Genomic DNA, 22,014 nt, shown 5'->3' with positions numbered 1-22,014 from the left:
GCTGGAGCACCTCTCTTGTGAGCAAAGGTTGAGGGAACTGGGCTTGTTCAGCTTGGAGAAGAGAAGGCTCTGGAGAGACCGCATTGTGGCCTTCAGTACTTGAAGAGAGCATATAAACAGGAGGGAGAATGACTGTTTATGAGGGTGGATAGTGAAAGGAAAAGGGGGAATGGTTTTAAACTGAGACGGGGAGGTTTAGGTTGGATATTAGGAGGAAGTTTTTCACCCAGAGGGTGGTGACACACTGAACAGGTTGCCCAAGGAGACTGTGGATGCCCCATCCCTGGAGGCATTCAAGGCCAGGCTGGATGTGGCTCTGGGCAGCTTGGTCTGGTGGTTGGAGACCCTGCACATAGCAGGGGGTTGGAACTGGATGAGCACTGTGGTCCTTTTCAACCCAGGCCATTCTATGATATGATTCTATGATTATCAGTGTTTACAGCAGATACTCTAGAGTGAAAGATGAAATTTTCACTGAACTCGAACCTTTATGCACACCTGAATTGAAGAAAAATGCATATTTATTCTGAGACATCAGAAATTAAACTGCAAGTCAGAAACAATTTTTAAGAATGACTGATAGGACATTAAGTTATACTGAGTAGAGCATACATCACTAAGAATACGTGACACTGGGGAAAATCCATCTTCCTTGTCAGAAATACTTTTTGATAAAATTTCCATTAGTTGCTAGCCTAACACTCAGTTCTTTATTTAGACAACCTGGTCTTTTAGGATTCCTTCATTACAATAACTGAAAGTAGTCAGCTTTTCAGGTGTTGTCAAGTTAACATTAAGCAGCTGCACATTCAGGTCTATAGAAAGGTCAGATTGCTGAATAAGTGTTGATCTGGACTCAAATGTCTATATTTTCCCCTCTTCCCAGAAGGATTAGAGTGAAACACTGAGCACGCTGCCCAGAAGGATGAGAATGAACAGCAGACTTGAGCAGTAAATTGCAATAGATTCCCAGATGAAAAGTAGATCCAAGCAAGCAAACTCTCACTTAATAACTTCAAGCAGTATCTTGATAATTAAAAAAAAAAAAACAGTTGTATGTAAAGATCTAGGCATATTTCATCCTCTTGATGAACGAATCCCTCTGGAATAGTGAACTTCTTCTCCTTAACAAGCCACCATCACCTTAGACAGAGCCCTGTCGCACAAAATATCTATCCAAATAAATTCTGGGAAATAATGTTCACTATTAAGAAAGGAATTGATTATTGGACCGTGTTCTGTTCCAGGAAGTCCTACAGACTATTAAGGACCTTGATAGTGTGATGCTGATAGCAGTTAGCTCCATATGCTTAATAGTCTGTATCTGGGAATTTGACCTTTTCTTAAGCAATAAGCCAAGAACATGATTTTGCCTATATTAATTAAACTCACTGAAGATTAGATCATTTTAACAGCAAACTCTTTAAGGGTCCTGGGCTCCTTTTACTCACTGTAAAATAATACCCATTGAGGAACAAAAACTGCTGCTGTGTTAGATCTGCCGTTGCTTTTCCTGTTGCACATCTCCCAGTTCAGTATGAGCTATATAAAAAGACTGTAGCTTTTGATAAACAGAATGAATGTATTAATTAATGTTGCCTGCCAGCTCACCTTACTTACACGTACTGACTCAATATCAAATGGAGCATCAGGTGTTCACCTCTGAAAAGACATGAGCATGCTTATTAATTAGCTTTGCTTGCCAACTCCCTTTAATGAGTTCTTGGATTATTGAATAAACCACAGTCTTTGGCTTGTCAGAAAAATTGGTAAGGTTACTTTGTACTGAGCCTAGCAATTCACTGCTAGACCATTATGTAGTCTTTCCTAGTGCCAACATATGCTATATGTGCTGAATAGAAACATGTTTGAATCCTGAGATCAGTGACATTCTAGAGAGTGCTGATCTACTCCCATTTCCTAGCACCTCCTTCTCTATTTTCCTTGTCTTTATTAATGACAAAATTTCCACTCTGATGAAGACCATGGTATTTTTGCACACATCTATTCAAGCAGTATTATTTTTCATTTAATTTTATGCTAATTGTTGAGGACTTTGTACAATTTGTCTTTTATGATATTGGACAGTGAATGTGAAAGTATGAGCACTGATAGGCAGAAGCAAAGCTCTCACCGCAAACTTTGATTTGCAAAGAACTCATTAACTGTGTCTCTGTTGACCAGTAGAAACCTTGTTTGGCTTTTCGTGTTACACACTGAACCCAGTACAATTAATTAAGCTTCTATGAGTTGTTATTCCAGAGTTCCTCCTAGTGCTCAAAACCAAAATTATCTTAAGCACTTTTCAAAAAGTGCCTTTGGTAACACAAGAGTTGACTATTATAAATAAAGATATTTTTAATTAAAGTGTGAATATCTGGTCGCATCATTATACCTTATCTACTTCAGTCTTTTCCTATCAAAACCAGCAATGACCATGATATTAAAGACTTTTGACAACTCATTATTTTTCTTTTAAAATAATTACCTCTTGATTTCTTGGAGTAGATAGATTCTTAGAAAAGACTAAGGTCTCAAAGCACCATAATCCATTAATTTTAACTATATTATAAAACTTTATCAGTTAAAAAGACTTTGCCATAAATACACTGAATGTTAAATTAATAATAATCAGTGCTATAAAGTATTTAAAATCTTGTGATATGCTTGAAACTCAAAATTCAAGTTATCTTGCTTAAGGAGGAAACAGAATTTTCCATTGACTTCAGTAAAAAAAAGGCTGAAGGCAGGAGACAGAACTTCACAAAAAACCAATTCTTTTATGTCTGAAAACAGCTTCAGCCTGTTGAGTTCAGCATGAAATATCCAATGCAGCGAAAACTGACAGAAGTGTTCAACATGTTTTTTTTGTTTCCCCTCCAAAGATTTGGAAATAAATAGCATTACAATTTCAAATGATTTGTAAGTCACTGTATAATTCATCGGGTTGTTTTTTAAGCCACAAGCCAAGTTTGACAATGAATGTTAGTCCTAAAACAATTTCAATAGAAAGCTGGTGGGTAACATTTACAGAATACCATCTAGTTACTCATTCTGTACACTTAGTTCAATACCATCAACTTTAATTAATATCCCAAGCATAATTATTTAATCACACTGAGGTATTTGCTGTTAATAATCAACATTAAATCTAATTCCAAAATTGCATATTTAATGCAGCCATAATCAAACCATTCGTGGGGGTAAACCAAGCAGATAAAGACCACTCAATTCTGCCAAAAGGCCCAAGTTCAAATAGCTCAAAACACACCATATGACCTGATCAATATTTGAAGGCACAGAATCTTATGAAAAAGTCTTTGCGTTGAGGAAGTATCTCTGTTAATATAAGAGAAACTACCTTGGCCTGCAAGGATGATTATCAAAACCAAATCTAAAGAAGAGACCTTTGACAAAGACTGTCAGGAAGCACTGGAATAGAAATTCCAGATATAGAACAAAAGGCAAATGAGCCATGAAAGGAACGTGTATCAGAGAAAGTGAATGTAGTCAAAGGATGAGCATAGCCAAAGGATGAAGGAAGTAGGTGAAGAAATTTGAAAAAAGAATGGTTTGGTATAAACAGTGAGAGAATGCAACTTCTGCATTAATTGTTTCAGATTGCCTGCAAGTATAGTACATTACCAGGGCAAAACCTCCTTCTCCAACAACTCATACCAATGCATACAATTATTCAATACCACAATAAAACACAGGCGATTAATAATACAAATAAATGTCTTCTAGAGATTACATACGTATGAGGAAATTCATTACCCTTGTGACTTGCAATCCACCAGGCTGCAGTTATGTCCTGGCAGGTGTGCTGAACCAATAGCCCTCCTCCGCCACACATCCTATTTTCCTAACAGCTGAGAGCTCAGATGTGAGGCTTTGAGACCAGCTTCCTCCAGCTCTGAGTGCCCACTTACATCCTTTTCACACAAAGTGCTGACCCTCACCTATGCCTGCCCCCCCAGCAGAAGTTGTACCAAGTAAAGAGCACGTTGCTGGAAGCAGATTGACTCCAGCCAGCCAGCACCAGGCACCCGTTGGCCCAGCAAGGTTACCAGAACTCCCACGGACAGCCCAAAGCAGATAACAGTCACTATCAATTGTAAGCAGCAAACTGTCTCACCATGTTTCCATGCTTCCAAGTAAGGACCAGCTTAGATCTGTCCCCTTCCTTCTGCCTCTCAAATAAAAAGGAACTTGTAAGAGTTGTTCTTATTGCCAAGGCAACCTCACGCAGCTGAGCACTGCAAGGCATCTAAGAGGACTTAAGAAGTCACTCAAATAAAATTCAGGACTTTCAAGTGACAATGCTGGAAAAACAAGTTAAACTGCTCAAAGCAAAAATAAGAGCTAAGAGAGAAGGGAGATCTCACTAAATCATGACATAAGGGTGACCCAATCAAATAAGCTGAGGAAATTCCGAACTACTTTCCAGATTTGAGACATTAATTTTAAACATTCTCTTAAAGCCATTTAAAACTCACTTTGCTGCCACCACATGAATGTGAATAGGGGAAAAAAAAAAAAAGATGACAGGCTTGCAAAAGCACTCCTCTGATTCTTCAGGGAAGGATGCCAGCAAACACCCTCACACAGCAAACAGTGGCTGTGAGCAACTGCTGAGAGCATGGCCAGCATCACCCTGGAAGAACATTTCATGTCCATATAGCAAGGTGAGATGGTCCTTAGCGCTTGTGCTGAGCTTGGGAAGGGGCACAGGAGAGTAGAGCAAAGCAGGAGACACATGGAGATGTTTACATACTGGAAATGCAATTGATTGCCACTGCACAGCAAGCAGCAGCATATTTGCTCTGTAATTTTAAGCTGTCAGCTGCAGCAGCGTTAATGTCAGCATCAATACCTCTGGAAAAGTGGGACAGCAGAATGCACTGCCAGCATCTCACTGCAAAATATTCCACACTGATATCTCTGTTAAACAGGATTAACATCAGGAATTAAAAATAACATCTCTGTCTGGGGGGAAAAAAAATCTGATTTCACCTTAAGAGTCACTGCATGTTGGTAATGCTGAAACAGTTAGCTATCTTACAAGAGTTACTTTTAAATCATTTCCAACCCTGCAGACCTTTGATCAAGCACACTCTTTAGGGTTCAAGGCCAAAATCTTGATTCTTCCAAGACATTTATTTAACAATCAACGCAAATATCTGTACAATATTATTCCAGTTTGTACACAGTATTCTGGAGCAATAGTGCACATGTATGTTGAAGGTATATTCTTCTTTTATATGAATTGGGTATATTCTTTGTTCTCTACCAAGAAGTCACTTTAACATAGTCAGTAAGACAGCTTAATGACTTCAGCCACCTGATACTCCACACGTAAGTGACTTCAACTACACTAGAGCAATAGCCCAAGCTATCCTGTGGGAACAACTCATGGAAGGAAACAGAACTCACCTTTGCACAGCCAATCACCTATTCAGCTAAAACTGCTTTTATTCCTTTGGTAATAAGTATCTGTCAAGATGCACGACAGACAATAGCAGAGAGACCTCCTCAACTCAAAGACTTTTTAGAAGACTCTGGCCCTTCTGGCACTGCACGGGTCACACACTGCGTAGTTGTGCCTTTTGACACAACTGTGCATGATGTGTTTGGGTCACAGTTCACTTCTGCAATTTTGGGTTAAGGTTTTTACTTCATGGGTGGTAGCAGATGAATTTTCATGTTTATCTCATCAACATCCTTGGGAACAAAACCCTAATGAAATTTAAAATTATTTTCCTTAGCTTTCCCATAAGTTTCTGTAATTTATTTGTGGAGCCCTTCAGCACCTAAATCTTAGAAGCACTGGAGACTGACAAGGCCAGCACCTAAAGCAAGAAATGTATCTTTGTAGGGACAGCCACAGCACTCATGTAACATGTTTGATGCATCCATAATCACTGATAATTTAGGTTTATGCTTCCTTTCAGCGTGTTATTTTTAAGTCTGAAGAGTAATTGTTCTGCACTCCTGGCTAAGCACTTGTTCTTCAGTTAGTTTCACATCTACATCAGCGACACAGGAGATGGGGTCAGTGCTGTCAGACCGCCCTCGCACCTGCACAACTCACTGGCTTGAGAAAACAATAGAACAAAGGAAAGTCCAGGGAGCAAACGCTCCACTGTCATCACGTGAGATGCATACAAAGTCAGGAATGTGAGCACATCCTAATACCTGTGTAGGTTTTCAGCTGCACCCCAGAGTTTCGGAGCAAGCTTGGACATAGTGGTCTAAGTTCTTTGAGATTTTTCTTTAAGCAAAACCTAGACATACTGCACAGAGAAAATGAAATGTAAAATAGCAGTGAAGAATCTGACCAGCATTAGAACCTTTTTAATCAATTACGCTAACAGGATTTTTTTTATTATTGTTTTTTGAACCAAGACAGACATCTATATGTTTTCATGGGATTGAAGTCAACTGCAGACATAAAGTTCAAGGAAAGACACATAGTTTGGCTGCAGTACTACAATACTACAAATATCAAGGTGTGACTGACCTTGTGAAACCATGCAACTGGCATGAACCTTCTTGGCAAAGCAGAGGGATGATGTAATGTACAACTCTCCAGTGACGTTTTTGTTTTTAATGAATGTAAGAACACTTTTATGGTACAATTAAACAGCAACTCCATCACTCCTTCAAAATCTTATATTGGAAGAAGGGGATGAAACACAAATGAAGTGAGGCAAGCACAGGGGAACTCACAGTGCTCCAACATTTATTATCCCAACTTCCAAACTAAGGCACTGAGTCAAACTGCTCGGAAAATTGTGAAGAAGTGCATTTGCTGTAATGAGCTGAAGCAAGAATCAACTGAGCAAGTAGAATAAATTATCCTAAATGGTAAGAATGTAATTTAATAGTTACACTTCAATTTCTGCAACTTCAGTACTTAGAATGTTACAGAAATCTGTCTTACTATATTAACGCTAACAAGATCCCAGACAAACAGTATTCAGTCTGTAGCATCAGAGGAGCTGTGGCCTCGTATGTAGTCAAAGTCAAGAAAATTTAATGTGTTGAATGATATTAACTCTCTTCTCTCATTCCCTTGCATCTGCTTCAAAGACAAGCTCTCCTTCTCAAGCACACCTGTAAAGAGATGGGCCATCCTCTATCTTTCCTAATCTCTGATCCTAATCAGAAAAAAGAAATAAATCATGGCAGATTTTGAACAGTTCTGAAAGTTCGGTTCAACCCTCTTCCTACTATTCATTTTCTCAGTCATTCAGTGCCTTACAGGTCCCTACATTCAAGCTGCCCTAATACCAAAAAATACAATGCCTTTAGAGAAGCAATGGGAATAGAATAACATAAAATGCAAAAGGAATAATCAAGAAAGTAGCACAGCCTACAGAAGCTCACGTTATTTAGTCTTATGCGAGTTACTGCAATGATTCAGCTCATAATCCACATGGGAAAAGACTATCTGCAGTCCCTAAGGAATTCCATATAAAAGCTGAGAGGAAACAAGGGCTAGTTAAAGTTATTGTTACAGAAATAGCAGCTACAAACACCCAGCTATTTCCATTATACAACAGAAATAATCTGCATTTAATATAATCCACATTTAGATTGCCAAATTCTGGATTAGTAATAAGGATGGGGAGACTACAATGCATTGTTTTACTTGCCTCAAGGCAAGGACAAGGAATGAGATTCCTAACAGCATACAGAAAGGAATTTTTTTGCTTTGTAAGTTAAAAAGAAAGTTACTAAACCATGTTGTGAGCTATGTCAAGACATGTCATTCATTGTCTGTGAAAATGGGTTCTATGTCAGAGCTGACAATCAACTTCCTAAGATGGACGGGAGAAGTCTCCTTCGTCTCTACTGGATCTGCAACTGCAAGCATGTTTTACAGAACACCTACAGACATGTGGAAAAAATGACTGGAAGCTGATAGAAATAATTTCCAGAAATATTTAGGAAAAAAAAAAGACAGGTCAGAAGTAATGACTGCATCACATTAAAGAAATAAATATTGAGAAAACACAGATCCATTTGTATTGGAAGCACATTTAGTTGACTGCCAAAAGTACATCTCTTCGGCTTTGTTTTCCCCTCACCTTTATAAATAAGAGGCATGTCAAACATCATCATCCTTCTCTTCTCAAAGACCTCTTGGAAAACAGATGGGAACAGTAAATTTGATCAGTCTAGATTTGAAGGCTAAGCAGCAATTGCAAAAGGGAGGCAGGAAATCATTACTGCATCTGACATGCTATTCTTATCCCAAGTCTGTTCATACCAGTTATCATCAAAAGAAAAATGACCAGTCATCCAGCTACTTCCACTGGCACATCTCCTGAACTTGGACTTGCTTATTGAAAGCCACTGCCCCAGTAATAAAACTTGTAAATATTTTATCCAAACTTCTTTTTCCACTCTTTGGATGTAACAAAGTCCTCTTTCATGAAAATACAGAAATGAAATGCTAAGCTTAAGAAAATGTCCAGGATTGCAAGGAACAGCATTGGTTGTCATCTGCCCAGCCAACACATGATCCCCACAATGACTTCGGCAGCAAAGTATTCCAATTCCCCTGGCTCAGCTAGAAGCAACATTGCTGCGAACAATGACACTTTGCAAAAAGTTTGGGAATACTTAATGGAGATGCATTGTTTTACATTTTAAGGTAGCATTATGAAGGGAGCACTTTCTGCACCCCTTCAAGCATTAGTTGAGACAAGTGCTGAAGGGCTGTGCTCATCTCTCCTCTAGCAGGGCGACAAAAGGACAAAAGCACTACATGCCAACTGCTTTCATTGGACACTTACAAAATAAGGCAAAAAGAAATGCCTTTAGTAACTCTCTGATATACTGCAAAGACAAACCTTAATTTCATCAAGGGCAAACCGGCTGCATCGATTGGATTATTCATTTGGCATAATGGACTTTGCTTTCTTCCTGCAGCTTTTTCAAATCAAGAACAAATGAAGATAAATCAGCTCTCTCTCAAGGTTGACACTCGCTATATATTTATGGATTTCAAAGCTCTACAATACAATAGAAGTGAGGTATTCATTACACATGATTTTTTCCTTGGCAATGCTGTTACTCAGGCTGCACAGAGAACACAGACTCTTTCTAAGGAAAGGCTACAGCACAGGTCAGCAGCAGCTCCTGCTTCTCTCCTCTCTTTAGGACTTCTTTACTTCTACCAATAAGCCCAGCACAGAGGTTGCTTTGATGCACATGCAGGCATACAAAATAAAATACCTCTTTGATCCTTCAAGCAAAGGACTAATTGCCTTTTTGTGAAGGAGTACCGCTAACGTAATCCTACTTTGCAATCTCAACAACTGACGTAATTGTCCAAGTTTGTGAAATCTAAAAATTATTTCCCCTATCATTATGGGCTCTGTTGCTATTAACTTAAAAGACCTGGCCTCATCTCTTCCCATGCAATAAATGAATTAGTTACGCCACTGAGCTCAGACCACTATTGCAAAGAATGAGACTGCACATTTATCAACTGCACCACATAACAGCAACTTTCCACCGCTTGTTATTTTGTAGTATGGGAATGACACACTGCATTGAATCACTGCATTTAGATCAAGGAGAAACCCATGGCAGGACACATCAGGGAAAATGCTACCCTACAATAACCTCTTGAGAAAGAGGGAAGGAATTACCGTCCATGGCCAGACTTGCTCTGGACTTACACCACAGTGTCATTGCAATTGAGCTAATTATAATGAATAAACTTTTAGACCTGTACAAAATATTTCATCTATTTAATATTCAGCTCATCTGAGGTGCAACAGCAGAATGCATGCCTGCTGTCTACAACCTGCATGTGTTTAATGCGCTATCTTAAAGGTAAAGCGATTCCACTTGAATGAAAGTAGCCTTCCTTCTTAGTGTTACACCCACGGAAGTAAGACCATCAGTAAACAGATGATCTCTTGGGTAATCACACAAATAAGCAAGAACCAGCCCCAGAAAAATCTCTGATGATGCTTAATATAGCAGGTAGAATACATTCATCTGCTTTCTTCCTTTCCTAAAGTTACTTTATAGCAATGCAGTTTCACACAGAGAAGCTTTTTGCAAAGCATTTAGGAATCTCAAAGGAGCAGGTGAACAAGCTTGTATTTATTTTAAAAGCTTCATGGGGAAAATGCATCATGCAATATTCGTCTAGTTTTCTAAAAGTAAATGAGCAAAGCCAAAGTAAATCAGCAAGTGGCACAGCATGCCAAAAACCAGAAACAAAATGAGCAATGAAATTGTACTTATCACTTAGAAAAATCTAAGCCTTTCATTTGAGATGTTTATGTTTGGGTAACCTTTGAAAGAATGTTTGCTGTTCCATTACACAAACAATGGAAATATGAGATAAGAAAAATAATAGCAGTTGCCAAGAATGCTTCATGCACTTCTTTCAAGCCATTAAACAAGCAGATACTACTTTACAGATGTATAAGATACTGCTTACAGCAGGAGAGTCCAATGCACAGAACCAGTTCATCTAGCCCCAGGGCCTGCATGGGTCCCAGGGGCACGGAGCAGAAATCCTCAAAGCAGAGTTCTCCCGTCCCACTGTGCTGGGACACCCACTGAAGCACAGAGATGTGAGAGCCAACTCTAAGCCTGCTAAGGCCAAGTATTACAACTTTAACTGGCACATTATGTACTGCATGCCAAAACAGAACTCCTTGCTTCACATGCAGTATTAATGCTCAGCCATCTTGACTAGATGTTTTCCATCTGTTCCCAGTCTTGAAAGACCTACTATGACAATGGCATTCAATGGGAACTTGGGTCAGGCCCAATGTTTCCTCACAAAACAGACAAGCAAAGAGCCAGATAAACAATAAATGCTGTGTAGCCAACGATCAGGGGCACAGCAGTCCCCACATGCTTACAGGGCAGGAGAGTCCCCAGAGTCCCCTGAACATCTCCTCTGGATCTTCCATCCACATGGGGCAGGTATACCCGGGCTGCTCCCATAGGGACCCCTAAGCTACAGATAGTATAGAACTGACTGTGGCATGCTGGGGGGACCCCAGCTGTATGCAGGGGCCCTGTGAAATGCTCTGTGAGGCAGTAAACATTTATGAGAGTACAGAGAAGCGTCAAGACAACACAAGTTCTTACCAGCTCAATTGAGATTAATATCGCAAGAGTAACCAGCTAAAATGGGAGTCCAAAGTTCATTGGTCTTTCCCACTCCCCCCATTCAAGGAAGGAAAAAAAGCATTGCAAAAGGGAACCGTAACATGAACTGTGACAACAATGAAGGCTTTCTGTCATGGGGGAAGACTTATATTGTTTAAACCAGGGCTTCCATGTAGGAAGAACATGCACAAATAAGGACACTGTGTGTACTTGGAGTTTGGCCTGGGCATGTTGGCAAATTGGCCTGAACTGCAAGTTCTGTTTTGACACCACAAATAAGGATGAGGGGTTGGACAGCATGGTGATCTGGAGAGAGGATGAGAAGTTCTGGTTTGGAGTGCTCTAAAGAAGCTGCACTGAAGTCCCTCAAAGTACTTTGGCTCAGCTCCCCACCCAAATGCTTGAAATAGGAGAGCTGGTGACAGAACTTTTTTTAAAAATAATTTAATAAAAATGATTGCAAGAGTACGATATTCATAGATTCATAGAAAAAAATCTTTTGAGTTGGAAGGGATCCTTAAAGGTCACTTTAGTCCAACTCCCCTGCACTGAACAGGGACACCTACATCTCCATCAGGTGCTCAGAGCCACTCCAGCCTGACCTTGAATGTCTCCAAGGATGGGGCTTTCCACCACATCCCTGGGCAATCCGTGCCAGTGCCTGCCCACCCTTACTGTAAAAAAAAACCTTCTTCCTTATGCCCAGTCTGAATCCATCCTCTCTATTTTGAAGCCATTTCCCCTTTCACAATAATTTTCACAGTGTGGAGTTACAAATTTCAATTTCTGGCACTCTACTATTTTTATTTCTATTTTAAACTCAATTATATCTGTCTCGATTGGATGGACTGGATGGGGCCCTGGGCAGCCTGGTCTAGTATTAAACATGGAGGCTGGTGGCCCTGCCTATAGGGGGTGGTTGCAGCTTCATGATCCTTGAGGTCCCTTCCAGCCCAGGCCATTCTATGATTCTATGATATCTTTCATTCCTTTCTTTAATTGTACATACCTGTAGCTCATTTAATGTAAAACAACTGAGTGCTGTACCTAATTGAAATTCCATATGTACTAAGCAAGATTAACTACATTAAGTTATTAATGGTATATTTTTATAGAAGCACTCTTGAGAAACCAAATCTAGTAGGTACTAAAAGCAACCAGTTCATCTGGCTTGCTTCATTTTTTACCTCAGTTAAAACTGTAAAATGCTTTTTAGACTCTATTAATGAAAGCCAACTACAGCTAGTTTAATTGGTAATAGGACTGTTTTTCCTATATAACAAATGTGAGAGAGAAAAAAATGCATCTATCTTAACTATGGACTGGTAGGGCAATAAAAAGTCAACCTCTACACTAAAAATATTATCAATTTAACTGTTAATTGATGCTTTCTCTTGCCATGAAACCTTTTTACAGTATCCTAAGAGAATTACAGTTAAAAATATCTTTAAAAATCAGCTTGCATTTCTCACGTTACCAGTAGGTTCCAACAGCTCACATCTGAAATGCTCTCACGCTCCACCAGACCACCTCTAGAAATTTAATCTACCTGGTAAGTACTTAACACAAACAAAACAACTCCTGCAGTGCTGTGACATGATACCAATATGTAACATCTTTTGCACTTTCTGTTTCAGGCCTGATAGAGCAAATATTACCTAGGTAAAAGGCTTCTCTTTAAAAAAGAGAAAAAGAAAAACGTAATTATGCGTAGCTTCACATTTTGTGCATATTAGAGAATTACAACATCCAAGTTTCAAGCAAGAAATCATGTAAGTTAATTCACTAGCATATTCTTATAAGGAATATTTTTGCAATATGAAGGGAATGTAGGCGAGTAACTTAATGTAAACTGGTGCATATTATAAAAAATTGTGGGTAAAGAACAGTTAACATTCATTTGGGAAATAGTATATTTCAGTCTTACTTATTTGGTATTCATCCAACTAATCACATTTTACTAGCCATTCTTTATAAGGTATCACTAATGCTCAAGTGGGCCTCAGAGACTCAGCACAGAAAATCATACGACTGCCATCCCAGCTCCGCCCAATGGAGGGTTCAGCATTGTTTTGAAAGGTGACAGATAGCTGGATCCTCTTTATTTTCTGTATTATTAGAGTAATGAAAGTGAAACTAATCTAAACATAAATATTTTAAAAGAACATTCAAGGAGATGTGTAGTTGTATTTTTTCATGCTACAGATTTCCATTGGTTCTGAGAAGATTGCTTCTAGGAGCATTGGTAGCTTTTCATTATAATATAATCATTTTAATGCTGGAAATCCCTTAGGCATAACTGAGAGCTGAGACCCACACTATATCTATACTTAGAAAACAGATCAAAGAAAATTTGAAGACAGAAGCCTTGTAATCCATAATGTTATGAATTCATTCAACATGCAGCAGACTCAGAATTCAGCAGACTTTTAATATTAACTGAATTCAGACACGAGCTCAGAAAACACTGCTATGTACCTGCACAGCAGCCATAACACTGAACTAACGCAGAATGTCTTACCTTGAGAAGTTCAAAGCCTACAAAACAAAGCCCCCAAAAGGCACATCCAGTGTAAATGAATGATTCTACCAATCCATGGGTAGCACATCAAATACTGACACAGAAAATTAATTCCTGAATAAACTGGACTAATGGCTACTTATTTTCTAAATATTGAGTAAGCCAATAAATGCAGATTAGACCAAATTGAAAGGTGCCTGCTTCCAGGACTTTGCTCCCCTCTGTTCAGTAGGTACTAAAGCCACACTTCAGACTTTTTGAAAATAAATTCTGAAAGAGGTTACAAAACAAGGAAAACCAAATTCCACACAAGTCCTTTTTGCAGTTTCATATTCACCCAGGCCTTCTGTTCAGCAAGATTTGGGGCTTATTAAAGAAAAAGCAGCACTCTGCAGTAATGCTTTTTCTGCTTTTTCTCGTAAAATCCATAGCACTCCAAACTATAACAACAAAACCAGTGGCAGTTGAATTAAATACGCTTCATCCTCCCACTCTGTTCCCCCAGAAGAAGAAGGAGGGTGGGTGGTTGGAGAAGCGATTTGCAAGCATTGTGGCAAGGTATGGGATTGCATAACAACATTCCTTGGGGAATCCAAGGCTTGCTCCTCATGCCACCCAAATAAATAAATAAATGAAACCAACTCTATGGGAGCATCTATTACGTACATCAATAATTTATCTGTAACTTGTGCCTATTTGATGTTGAAATCTCCCTTCCATGAAAGAACTTATTTTGTTTCCTTTCTCTAAGAACAGTCATTTCTTCAAGAATATCCTCTTCACTGTATCATGGCATTCTTACATTTTTGTACCTATATACAAGAACAGTAATGGCTATGGACTTATGTCTAAACAAACGCTTGACATAAGCCTCTACAGCTTTTCTAGTGAATTCTTATAGATGCTTTTCTCTCAAATGAAAATTTATGCGTTCAACAGAACATTTCAGAGACATTCTCTCTTACAAAGTATTTTTTCCATGGAAAATAAAAATAAGACAAAGCTTAGCGTGGCTGGGAACATTTACTCCATCATCTAATTTAAAATTAAAACCCAGCAGAGTCTTCACGATTCCAAGGCTATGCTGATTGCCATTTGAAGCTGGAAATGTTTTTCCCTAATGCACAAGTGATGAAGCATACGTAAGGCTCAGAGGAAAGTTACCTTATCTGAAGTATCAGATATAGATTACTGCTGGAGTCAGCATGCCACACTAGTTGGATCCACGCACTCTGTTCCAATATGAGGAATTAAGTTTCCCTGATGTCACAAATTGAACAGATAATGCAATTAACATTTCCTTTGAAGTTCACATTGACCTGGTAGCCACTAGAACAAGTTGGCAGAACTTTACTGAAGTCACTGAAGCGCTCTTGGCTCACCCAAACTAAGACTTCATCTTTGGTGTTCTACAATCCACTGAGGAATATTGCATGTGCTGAATCCCAAGTGGAATATATTTAAGTCAATCTTTATTCTGTTATGTAAAAACAGGGATTCTGCACTTGTCTGGAATCCTCCAGATGCATCAGAGATATATCAGAACTGGTGCATGTTCCCTGAGGAGTCGATTATCTGGTATGCAACAGCCCTTAGGCCCCTGTCTGAAAAACTGATGGACATCTGGATATCTCAGGCAGGTGGCACGCACCCATTTTCTTACCGTGCCCCTCCCAGAAAGAGTGATCTCTGGGTAAGACAAGATATTAGGAGGAAATGAAAGGATTATGTACAAAAAGGTTCCACTTGTCACTAATTATCCTAGAACACAAGACAGCACATGAATGCTGAAGCACTACCATAGTTTTGTTGCTCACTTAAATACAAAAATCATTTAATAATCCCTTTCTGAAAAAGCACTACTCACAGCTTCACTTTCTAATGTCTAAAAATTCTGAGATTGTATAAGATCAAGGGTAGGGTCATGAAAAATTTACTTGAAGAGTAGGTATTGATAGCTGCTCCTTTGGGACTCTTCAACTTGCAGTATCACATAATGTGATATTATAAATGACACAATTTACATGTTTGTGATAATACCAATAAATCAAGACTTGCAAGCATTGAAAGAGAGGAAATAACTAAATGATGAATTTTTAAGAGAAGAGAAGGAAGCAAAGCTAACATTTCTGCCTAATTGAAAAAGAAAACTTAAGATGAACATTGTGACTACAAGATAAGACAAGCATTATAGATTAAAAGACTGTATAATTTCCAAAAGTGGTAATATCTTTGGAGATGAAAATAAGATGATGGTGTTGAAAACCAGACAAATGATTGCTGACCAGGTAGAAAATCCCAGAGGCACTTAGAAGAATAGATACTGAGAAGTTACGAATGGCATCATTAAACATAAAAAATTAAGGAGTATAACTATAAATACAAAAGCAGCCCAGACAATAAAAACATCAACATATTTATGTATTGGTAATTATTAAAATTATCTGTGGTATAATTTTCATGTGGAGTCACGATTAGTAACCACAAAATATATTATGTATTGATCTAAAAAGGAACATAACATATCTCAGAAGTTAATTTTACATTCTCAAGATGTGTAAATACCTAGAAACTCTATTTGAGCAACTAGCCTGCACCCTCTTACTCCTTCCCAAAGTATAAATGTTCATGTCTGTTTATGATGTCATAAAAGAGGTGCTGATATTTTTTGTCTGCATTTCAAAGAAATAACACACGTTTGGTTGAATAAGCAGCACCTTTTATTCTCATGCTATCCTTAGCTATAGCTAGACAAATGAGTGATAGTTTTCCTCTCCTTTCCCTTTTCAGAACTTCTGCAAAGTTCTCTTTTGTTTTATTGTTGTTAGGGACAAAGGACAGCACCATGAGAATTATAGGTTTAAAATAAAACCTCTCTTGAACTCTCTAGAGAGAATTTATGGAAACTCCCCTGACTCAACTGAAGGAAAATTTGCTTACCTTCTGTTGGTGATGTCTTCAGATGCCTGCAGAGCCCCTCTGTTTCCCCATATGTCTCTTTAATTTTTACCACTGCTTCTGTTCCTCGGAGTTCCATGAGGGAGCGCAGTTCTTGCAGGGTGCACCCAAATTCTCCTGCATGGTTGGCCTCATTTCTTTGGTTCTTGGAATAAAAATCACTATTTGTCATGTCACCCATGGTTACTGATTATATTGCTCCACTTGTTGTAGTTGATAGAAGCTTAAAATCGTTTAAAAACTGAAGGAGACAAGTCTCGAATTCCAGCCTAGGATTAAAAACAATCCAGCATGTGTCCAGTGAGCGACGTGGAGAATGCCTCTGGTGTGCAAGGTGCCCCTGACCGACTAGAGGTCCGCAGAACGGCTGCTTTCAAGGCTGCAGACCAGCTCCACTCCATTCACCACTTCCCATTATGCAGCACCCAGGCTGTAGAATCTACATGGTCATTTCTTCCTCTGGACCTTTGGGAACAAACAGAAAGCACTCATCACAAGGGTGAGCAACGATGCTTCACAAGGATGAATTCAAATTCATTCTCTCTATCATTTCAATTCAACTTGTCATTTAAGAATAGCTACAGAGAAACACCGTACAGATGTCCTGTGAAATGCTGCAGGTGGTCAAAGCCAGCATGGACAAGGATACCACTAGCTCTTAGGTAAAGCTCTCTACAGTTAAAGCACCAATAGCAGTGTTGCATACTTTAATCAAGTCCCAAGAGCAACTGCCAAATGAGATGGTTCATAAATATTAATGAACAAGTGCTTAGCCCAGCACACTAGATGCGCCTCCAGTATGTGTGCTGGTTTGTACAGCCACAGCAGTCATTCAGCTGACCAGAACACAGGCAATCTTAGAGGCAGCAAAGTAACAAAAAATAGTTAAACCATTAGTTTGTACAATGGGTAAGGTAGAAGTGTTTTTCAGTGCAAGGACAGGATAGAGCCACCCCTTAGAATTTCAGAATACATGTACATACGTTATAACTTGCAGCTTCGCCTGCTGTGCAAGCAAACCTACCTCAGAAAAGTGAGAAAACACCCAAGTGCAGCATTGTGAGCTGCTGGAGCACAGGGGAGGGGCAGCTGGGGACTGCCTTCCCTGCACTGCCCACAGCCTGCACAGCCACAGGCCTGCTAGCATCCCACATGCATACACACAGCTATACTTGCACAGGGTTCCACTTTTTGTTCTTACCATGTGCAGTGTTGAGAAAGCCACATTTGGACCATCTGGGAGGCAGCTGATTACTTGCTAAAATCAGCCTTTAAACTCTTTCCCCTTCCCATATTCTAATGAAGTTGGTTTAAATACTGCTGAAAGCAGCTATTATATTTGGCACAGAGTTTTAACAGAGATTAAAGGTTTCATTTTTGCCTCAAGTGGGTGAGTGCCTGAGCACTGTTAAATCTATAGGCCTTGGAATCGTTCTCTTGTGATGAAAAAGGCCCTTAAATAGCCCCAGCAGCCTTCTGATACAGACCTGTCAGCATCAACATTCTAGGTACAGCACCGCACCGTGGATGAGAGCGCACACAAAGAGGATTCCAAACTGTTTCAAGCCCCAGTGTTACATTTGTGCATCAGATAGAATCTCCTGCCCACATACAGACAACACAGCACATAGGCTTGGTATTTCCACCAAACTGACTGCATTGTCACTGCCCTGCATGTGAGAAAGATCAAGCCCACTGCACTCATTAATTCCTCCTTGCTTCCAATGACATTATCTGCTCTGTAGCTGCCTGATATACCTTCCACAATGGGACAAACTGAATCTCTACCAGTGCTCACATTAACAGATAACCCAATATTCCTTTGATTTTTTTTGAGAGAAAAAAAGAAAAAACCCAACAATGAAGTTTTACAATATTATAGGATGCAGTTAAAATGGCAGGCGACCGCTATACTCTTCTTCCACCCTTCCTATTCACTGCCAGACATTCTGGTGCTAAGAGCTACCTACTGCCAAATCTGATTTCACATATTGCTTTTCAAGAAAATAATTTCGGCACCAAGCATGGCTTGCAGTGAGCAGTAAAGAGAAACTGGAAGCAGCAATGAAAATGGGCTTTCATTTGCCAAGGAGAAGATATCATGCTCCACCATACAAAGACTTTCATGCTTGTATGCCAGACACTGGTCACAGGAACAGTTCATTTCATGATAATTCCTTACATTCAGCATGCAGAAAAGGCCTTCGTTATCGTTTTATCTGTTTATAAACAGGATGGGTCATTATTCTGAACAGAAATAGCATCAGCCTGTAGCATTATCATGAAAAAATGGCAAGATGCAAAAGTCACAGATGTCCTGCAAAACAGACTTCATCCCAAGAGGCACTGAATCACCACAGCTTCTGCTGACAATAACCTCCCCACCACTCATTTCTTAAATAATTTCAGACCCTTCCTGGCTTCAAATCTGGGCAGCTGTTGCTGACAGTTACACCAAAAAGCAAACCAAGATTTGGTCATGGCAGAGGATGCCTACAAAAATATTATGAAGAAGGGAAGCATCAATCATAATAACTAAAATGACAGCCTGCTATTTATTTCCAGTGGGCAAAAAAAAAAAAAAAAAATCCTTCCACAGATTAGTACACCTAAAGATCTTGGAACACTCAGCGCCTAAACCAGCTACAACATTCCAAAAAAGGCAACAGAAATATACCATTCACCTAACAGACAGCTGCGAGGGTTAGTTTATGCAAAGCCCTCTCTAATACAAGAAAATCAAAAGCACAGCAAAAAAAGAAAAAAGAAAAGGAAACCACAACAATTACCTTTTTCTGATGTGAGCCTCCTGGCTCTCAAAAAATCAAAGGTACCGAACTTGGTGTCAGTTGTGTTTTCTGCACATTTTTTTCTTTGGGACACGTTCACCTCTCTCAAGCAAAGCGTTTCAACTGTGCCATATATTAATATTTTTGTTTCTGTTCCTAGGAATTCCACTTGTTATTTGCCAGCCATAACAAGACAGCAATATTGCTTTTTAGCATGTACTTGCTAATTTTGCATTTTCCTGCTTAATTTTTTATTTCACCTTCAATTAAATATTGATCAATAAACAATAAATATGAAGGCTGTGCTTCCTCCAGTGCTCTGAAAACAAATCCCTCCAAGTTCAAGCTCTTCATGATACACCCAATGCAATGACACCGGGGAAACACCGTCTCACATTTTTGAAAGGCAGATGGTAAAATATAGGAAGCACAAAGCATGACTAACATTATTCACTGATAATGTATTTCTCTAATCCCGTGGAACAAGATATGCCAGCTTCATTTGATCCTTGAAGCTCTTTTATGAAAAGCCCAGGAACCCTGCCAGGTGGTGTACCAGGTTAGTATAACTGACACAGGACCACATGGCCACTAAGTGGTTAATATTCCTTAAAAAAAGCTTAGAAATAGAAAACTTGAGGTTGGTATATGGCAATATTCCCCCACCAGTTGGGCTACAGGACTTATGTCAGCAGAACAGATTAAATGACTCCAAGTGGGTGAAATATAAAAACTGTACAAGAAATCCAACTACTTCTAATAACTACAATCACCAGGCTTGGGGGGGGGGTCTTTTGTTTGTGGTTTGGAGGGGTCTCACCATTCCCAATGACAACAATCTGCAGAGGAACCAAACCTCCATAGCTAAGTTCAGCAGAAGGCCTAAAAACCTCCCTCCTGTCACTGAAAAACTAATTTCACACACAGTGTCATATTGCCAGCCAGGTGGTTCTTTCTTTTTGCTTCTGAAACAAAGTTTAGAAACAACGAATCTGGGTATAAACTTTCCTAAAGTGCAATTTGGAAACCACCGTGGAGTGGCTTACATATATATATATATGTGTGTATGTATATGTGTACACATATATACATATATGTGTATAGACATATGTATGCATACATATATACATACATACACACCTTCCCAACAACATGCACTTCAAGTAATAAAAGACTTCAGACTAGAAAGTTTGAGTAAAATACTACCCTCATTTTTCTCATTTAAAAAGTCCAAACAGAAGTCTCCATTCTGATAAGGGTTTTTATTTTTCCAAGATGCCATGGATTTTTGTCATACAAGTATGCTACAAACTACAGCTTCCCCCCCTTCCTCCACCAGGTGGCTGCAGCTTGTGGAGCAGACTTCCATTCCTGTAGAGCCAAAGACAAATATTTTTCATCTTCTAGCTGCTTAAAGGAAATGCATGCCAATTAAAACAGGAGTGATTTGGATGAGCTAACTGTAGCCCTGCTGGGAAAACTATACTTTCATTCCCTGAATCAGGAAAAGTCTCATTTTGGAAGCTTGTAAATATTTTCAAAGTATATTAGAATGATTTATCAGAATACATAGTGATGATATCTTCTTATACCTGATTTCATCTGGACTTTTATTAGCATAAAATCAGTGGTAAGGGAGCAAACCAGCTCACTGGTTTCACCAGATCAGAACTTCAAGACCTGTATTTCACGATCCTTAAAGGTCTGATCAAAACCTGGATTTATGACAGCTCCAAAAATTCATGCGGTATCCATAATTTGACTGCTTTCTCCAAAATCATTATCTAAGATTATATTGACTCTGATCTCAAAATCTGATGATGAAGGAATTACTTGCCCTTACAGAAGGAAGGATAAAGAGGTAATCACTTCTTAATGGGTTGGCAGAGGAATAACCAGGGCAGAGATCAGCTAAGCTGAGGTGCTATTCACTCATTCTGCAATTGGGAAGAGGGCACACGGGTCTGGTTCCCTTCAAATTAAGCCAAGGGAATTAGCAGTCCCCTGCCTGCTGCTTGTAGCACCGCCATCACGCTAGGATTGTTATTTGGATGTAGATTTGATGCCAACTGCTCCTTTGGGACATACACAGACCTCCCAAAGCAAGGGGGAAAAAATGATGGAAGCATCACATTTTACAGAATGCTAGGTTTTTAAAAAGATTTCTCTGTATCCATGCTACTAGAGATTTTATTCCTTGATAAAACTGAATTAAAGGGTTTCTCCCAGGAATCTCTACAAAATGGGCTGAGTGGGTTTTTTTGTTTTGTTTTGTTTTTGTTTGTCCTCCATGGGCTGTGTGGGTAGAACAAGGCCAGCAACAGGCTGCCAGAATGCTGCAGGGCATTCAATACCCATGGCAGCGCCTGAGAAAGAAAACCCTACCATGCTCTAGAGGAGTCTCCAGATGAAATAAATCCAGTTGTGGCCCAGTTGCACCACCTCAGAAAATATATTGCTCTTCTCCTATACCAAAAACAAAATGCTCATCTGTTTGGGAAAATTATCTTTGCAGACCAGCAGGAGAAATGCTCATCTCTCCAAGCAGTCAAGGAAACTAATCAAAAGCACCCAAACATGTCCATGCTC

General features: G+C 39.3%; 1 protein-coding gene across 14 annotated transcripts in view; it reads right to left on the bottom strand.

The window, feature by feature from the left end:
* The window catches only part of ATP2B2 (ATPase plasma membrane Ca2+ transporting 2), a 392,203-nt gene that overhangs the window by 149,195 nt on the left and 220,994 nt on the right, over window positions 1–22,014 (bottom strand). For all 14 annotated transcript variants that reach the window (XM_040646615.2, XM_040646622.2, XM_040646620.2 and 11 more), the window contains one exon: window positions 16,619–17,101. In XM_040646615.2, coding sequence (XP_040502549.1) covers window positions 16,619–16,817 — 199 coding nt within the window. In that variant the 5' untranslated portion in view covers window positions 16,818–17,101. The remainder of the gene's footprint in view (window positions 1–16,618; window positions 17,102–22,014) is intronic.

This window comes from Gallus gallus, chromosome 12, assembly GCF_016699485.2.
Source record: "Gallus gallus isolate bGalGal1 chromosome 12, bGalGal1.mat.broiler.GRCg7b, whole genome shotgun sequence".
Taxonomy (NCBI): Eukaryota; Metazoa; Chordata; class Aves; order Galliformes; family Phasianidae; genus Gallus; species Gallus gallus.
The sequence above is the reverse complement of the archived record's forward strand: the minus strand, read 5'-3'. Positions and strand labels throughout refer to the sequence as shown.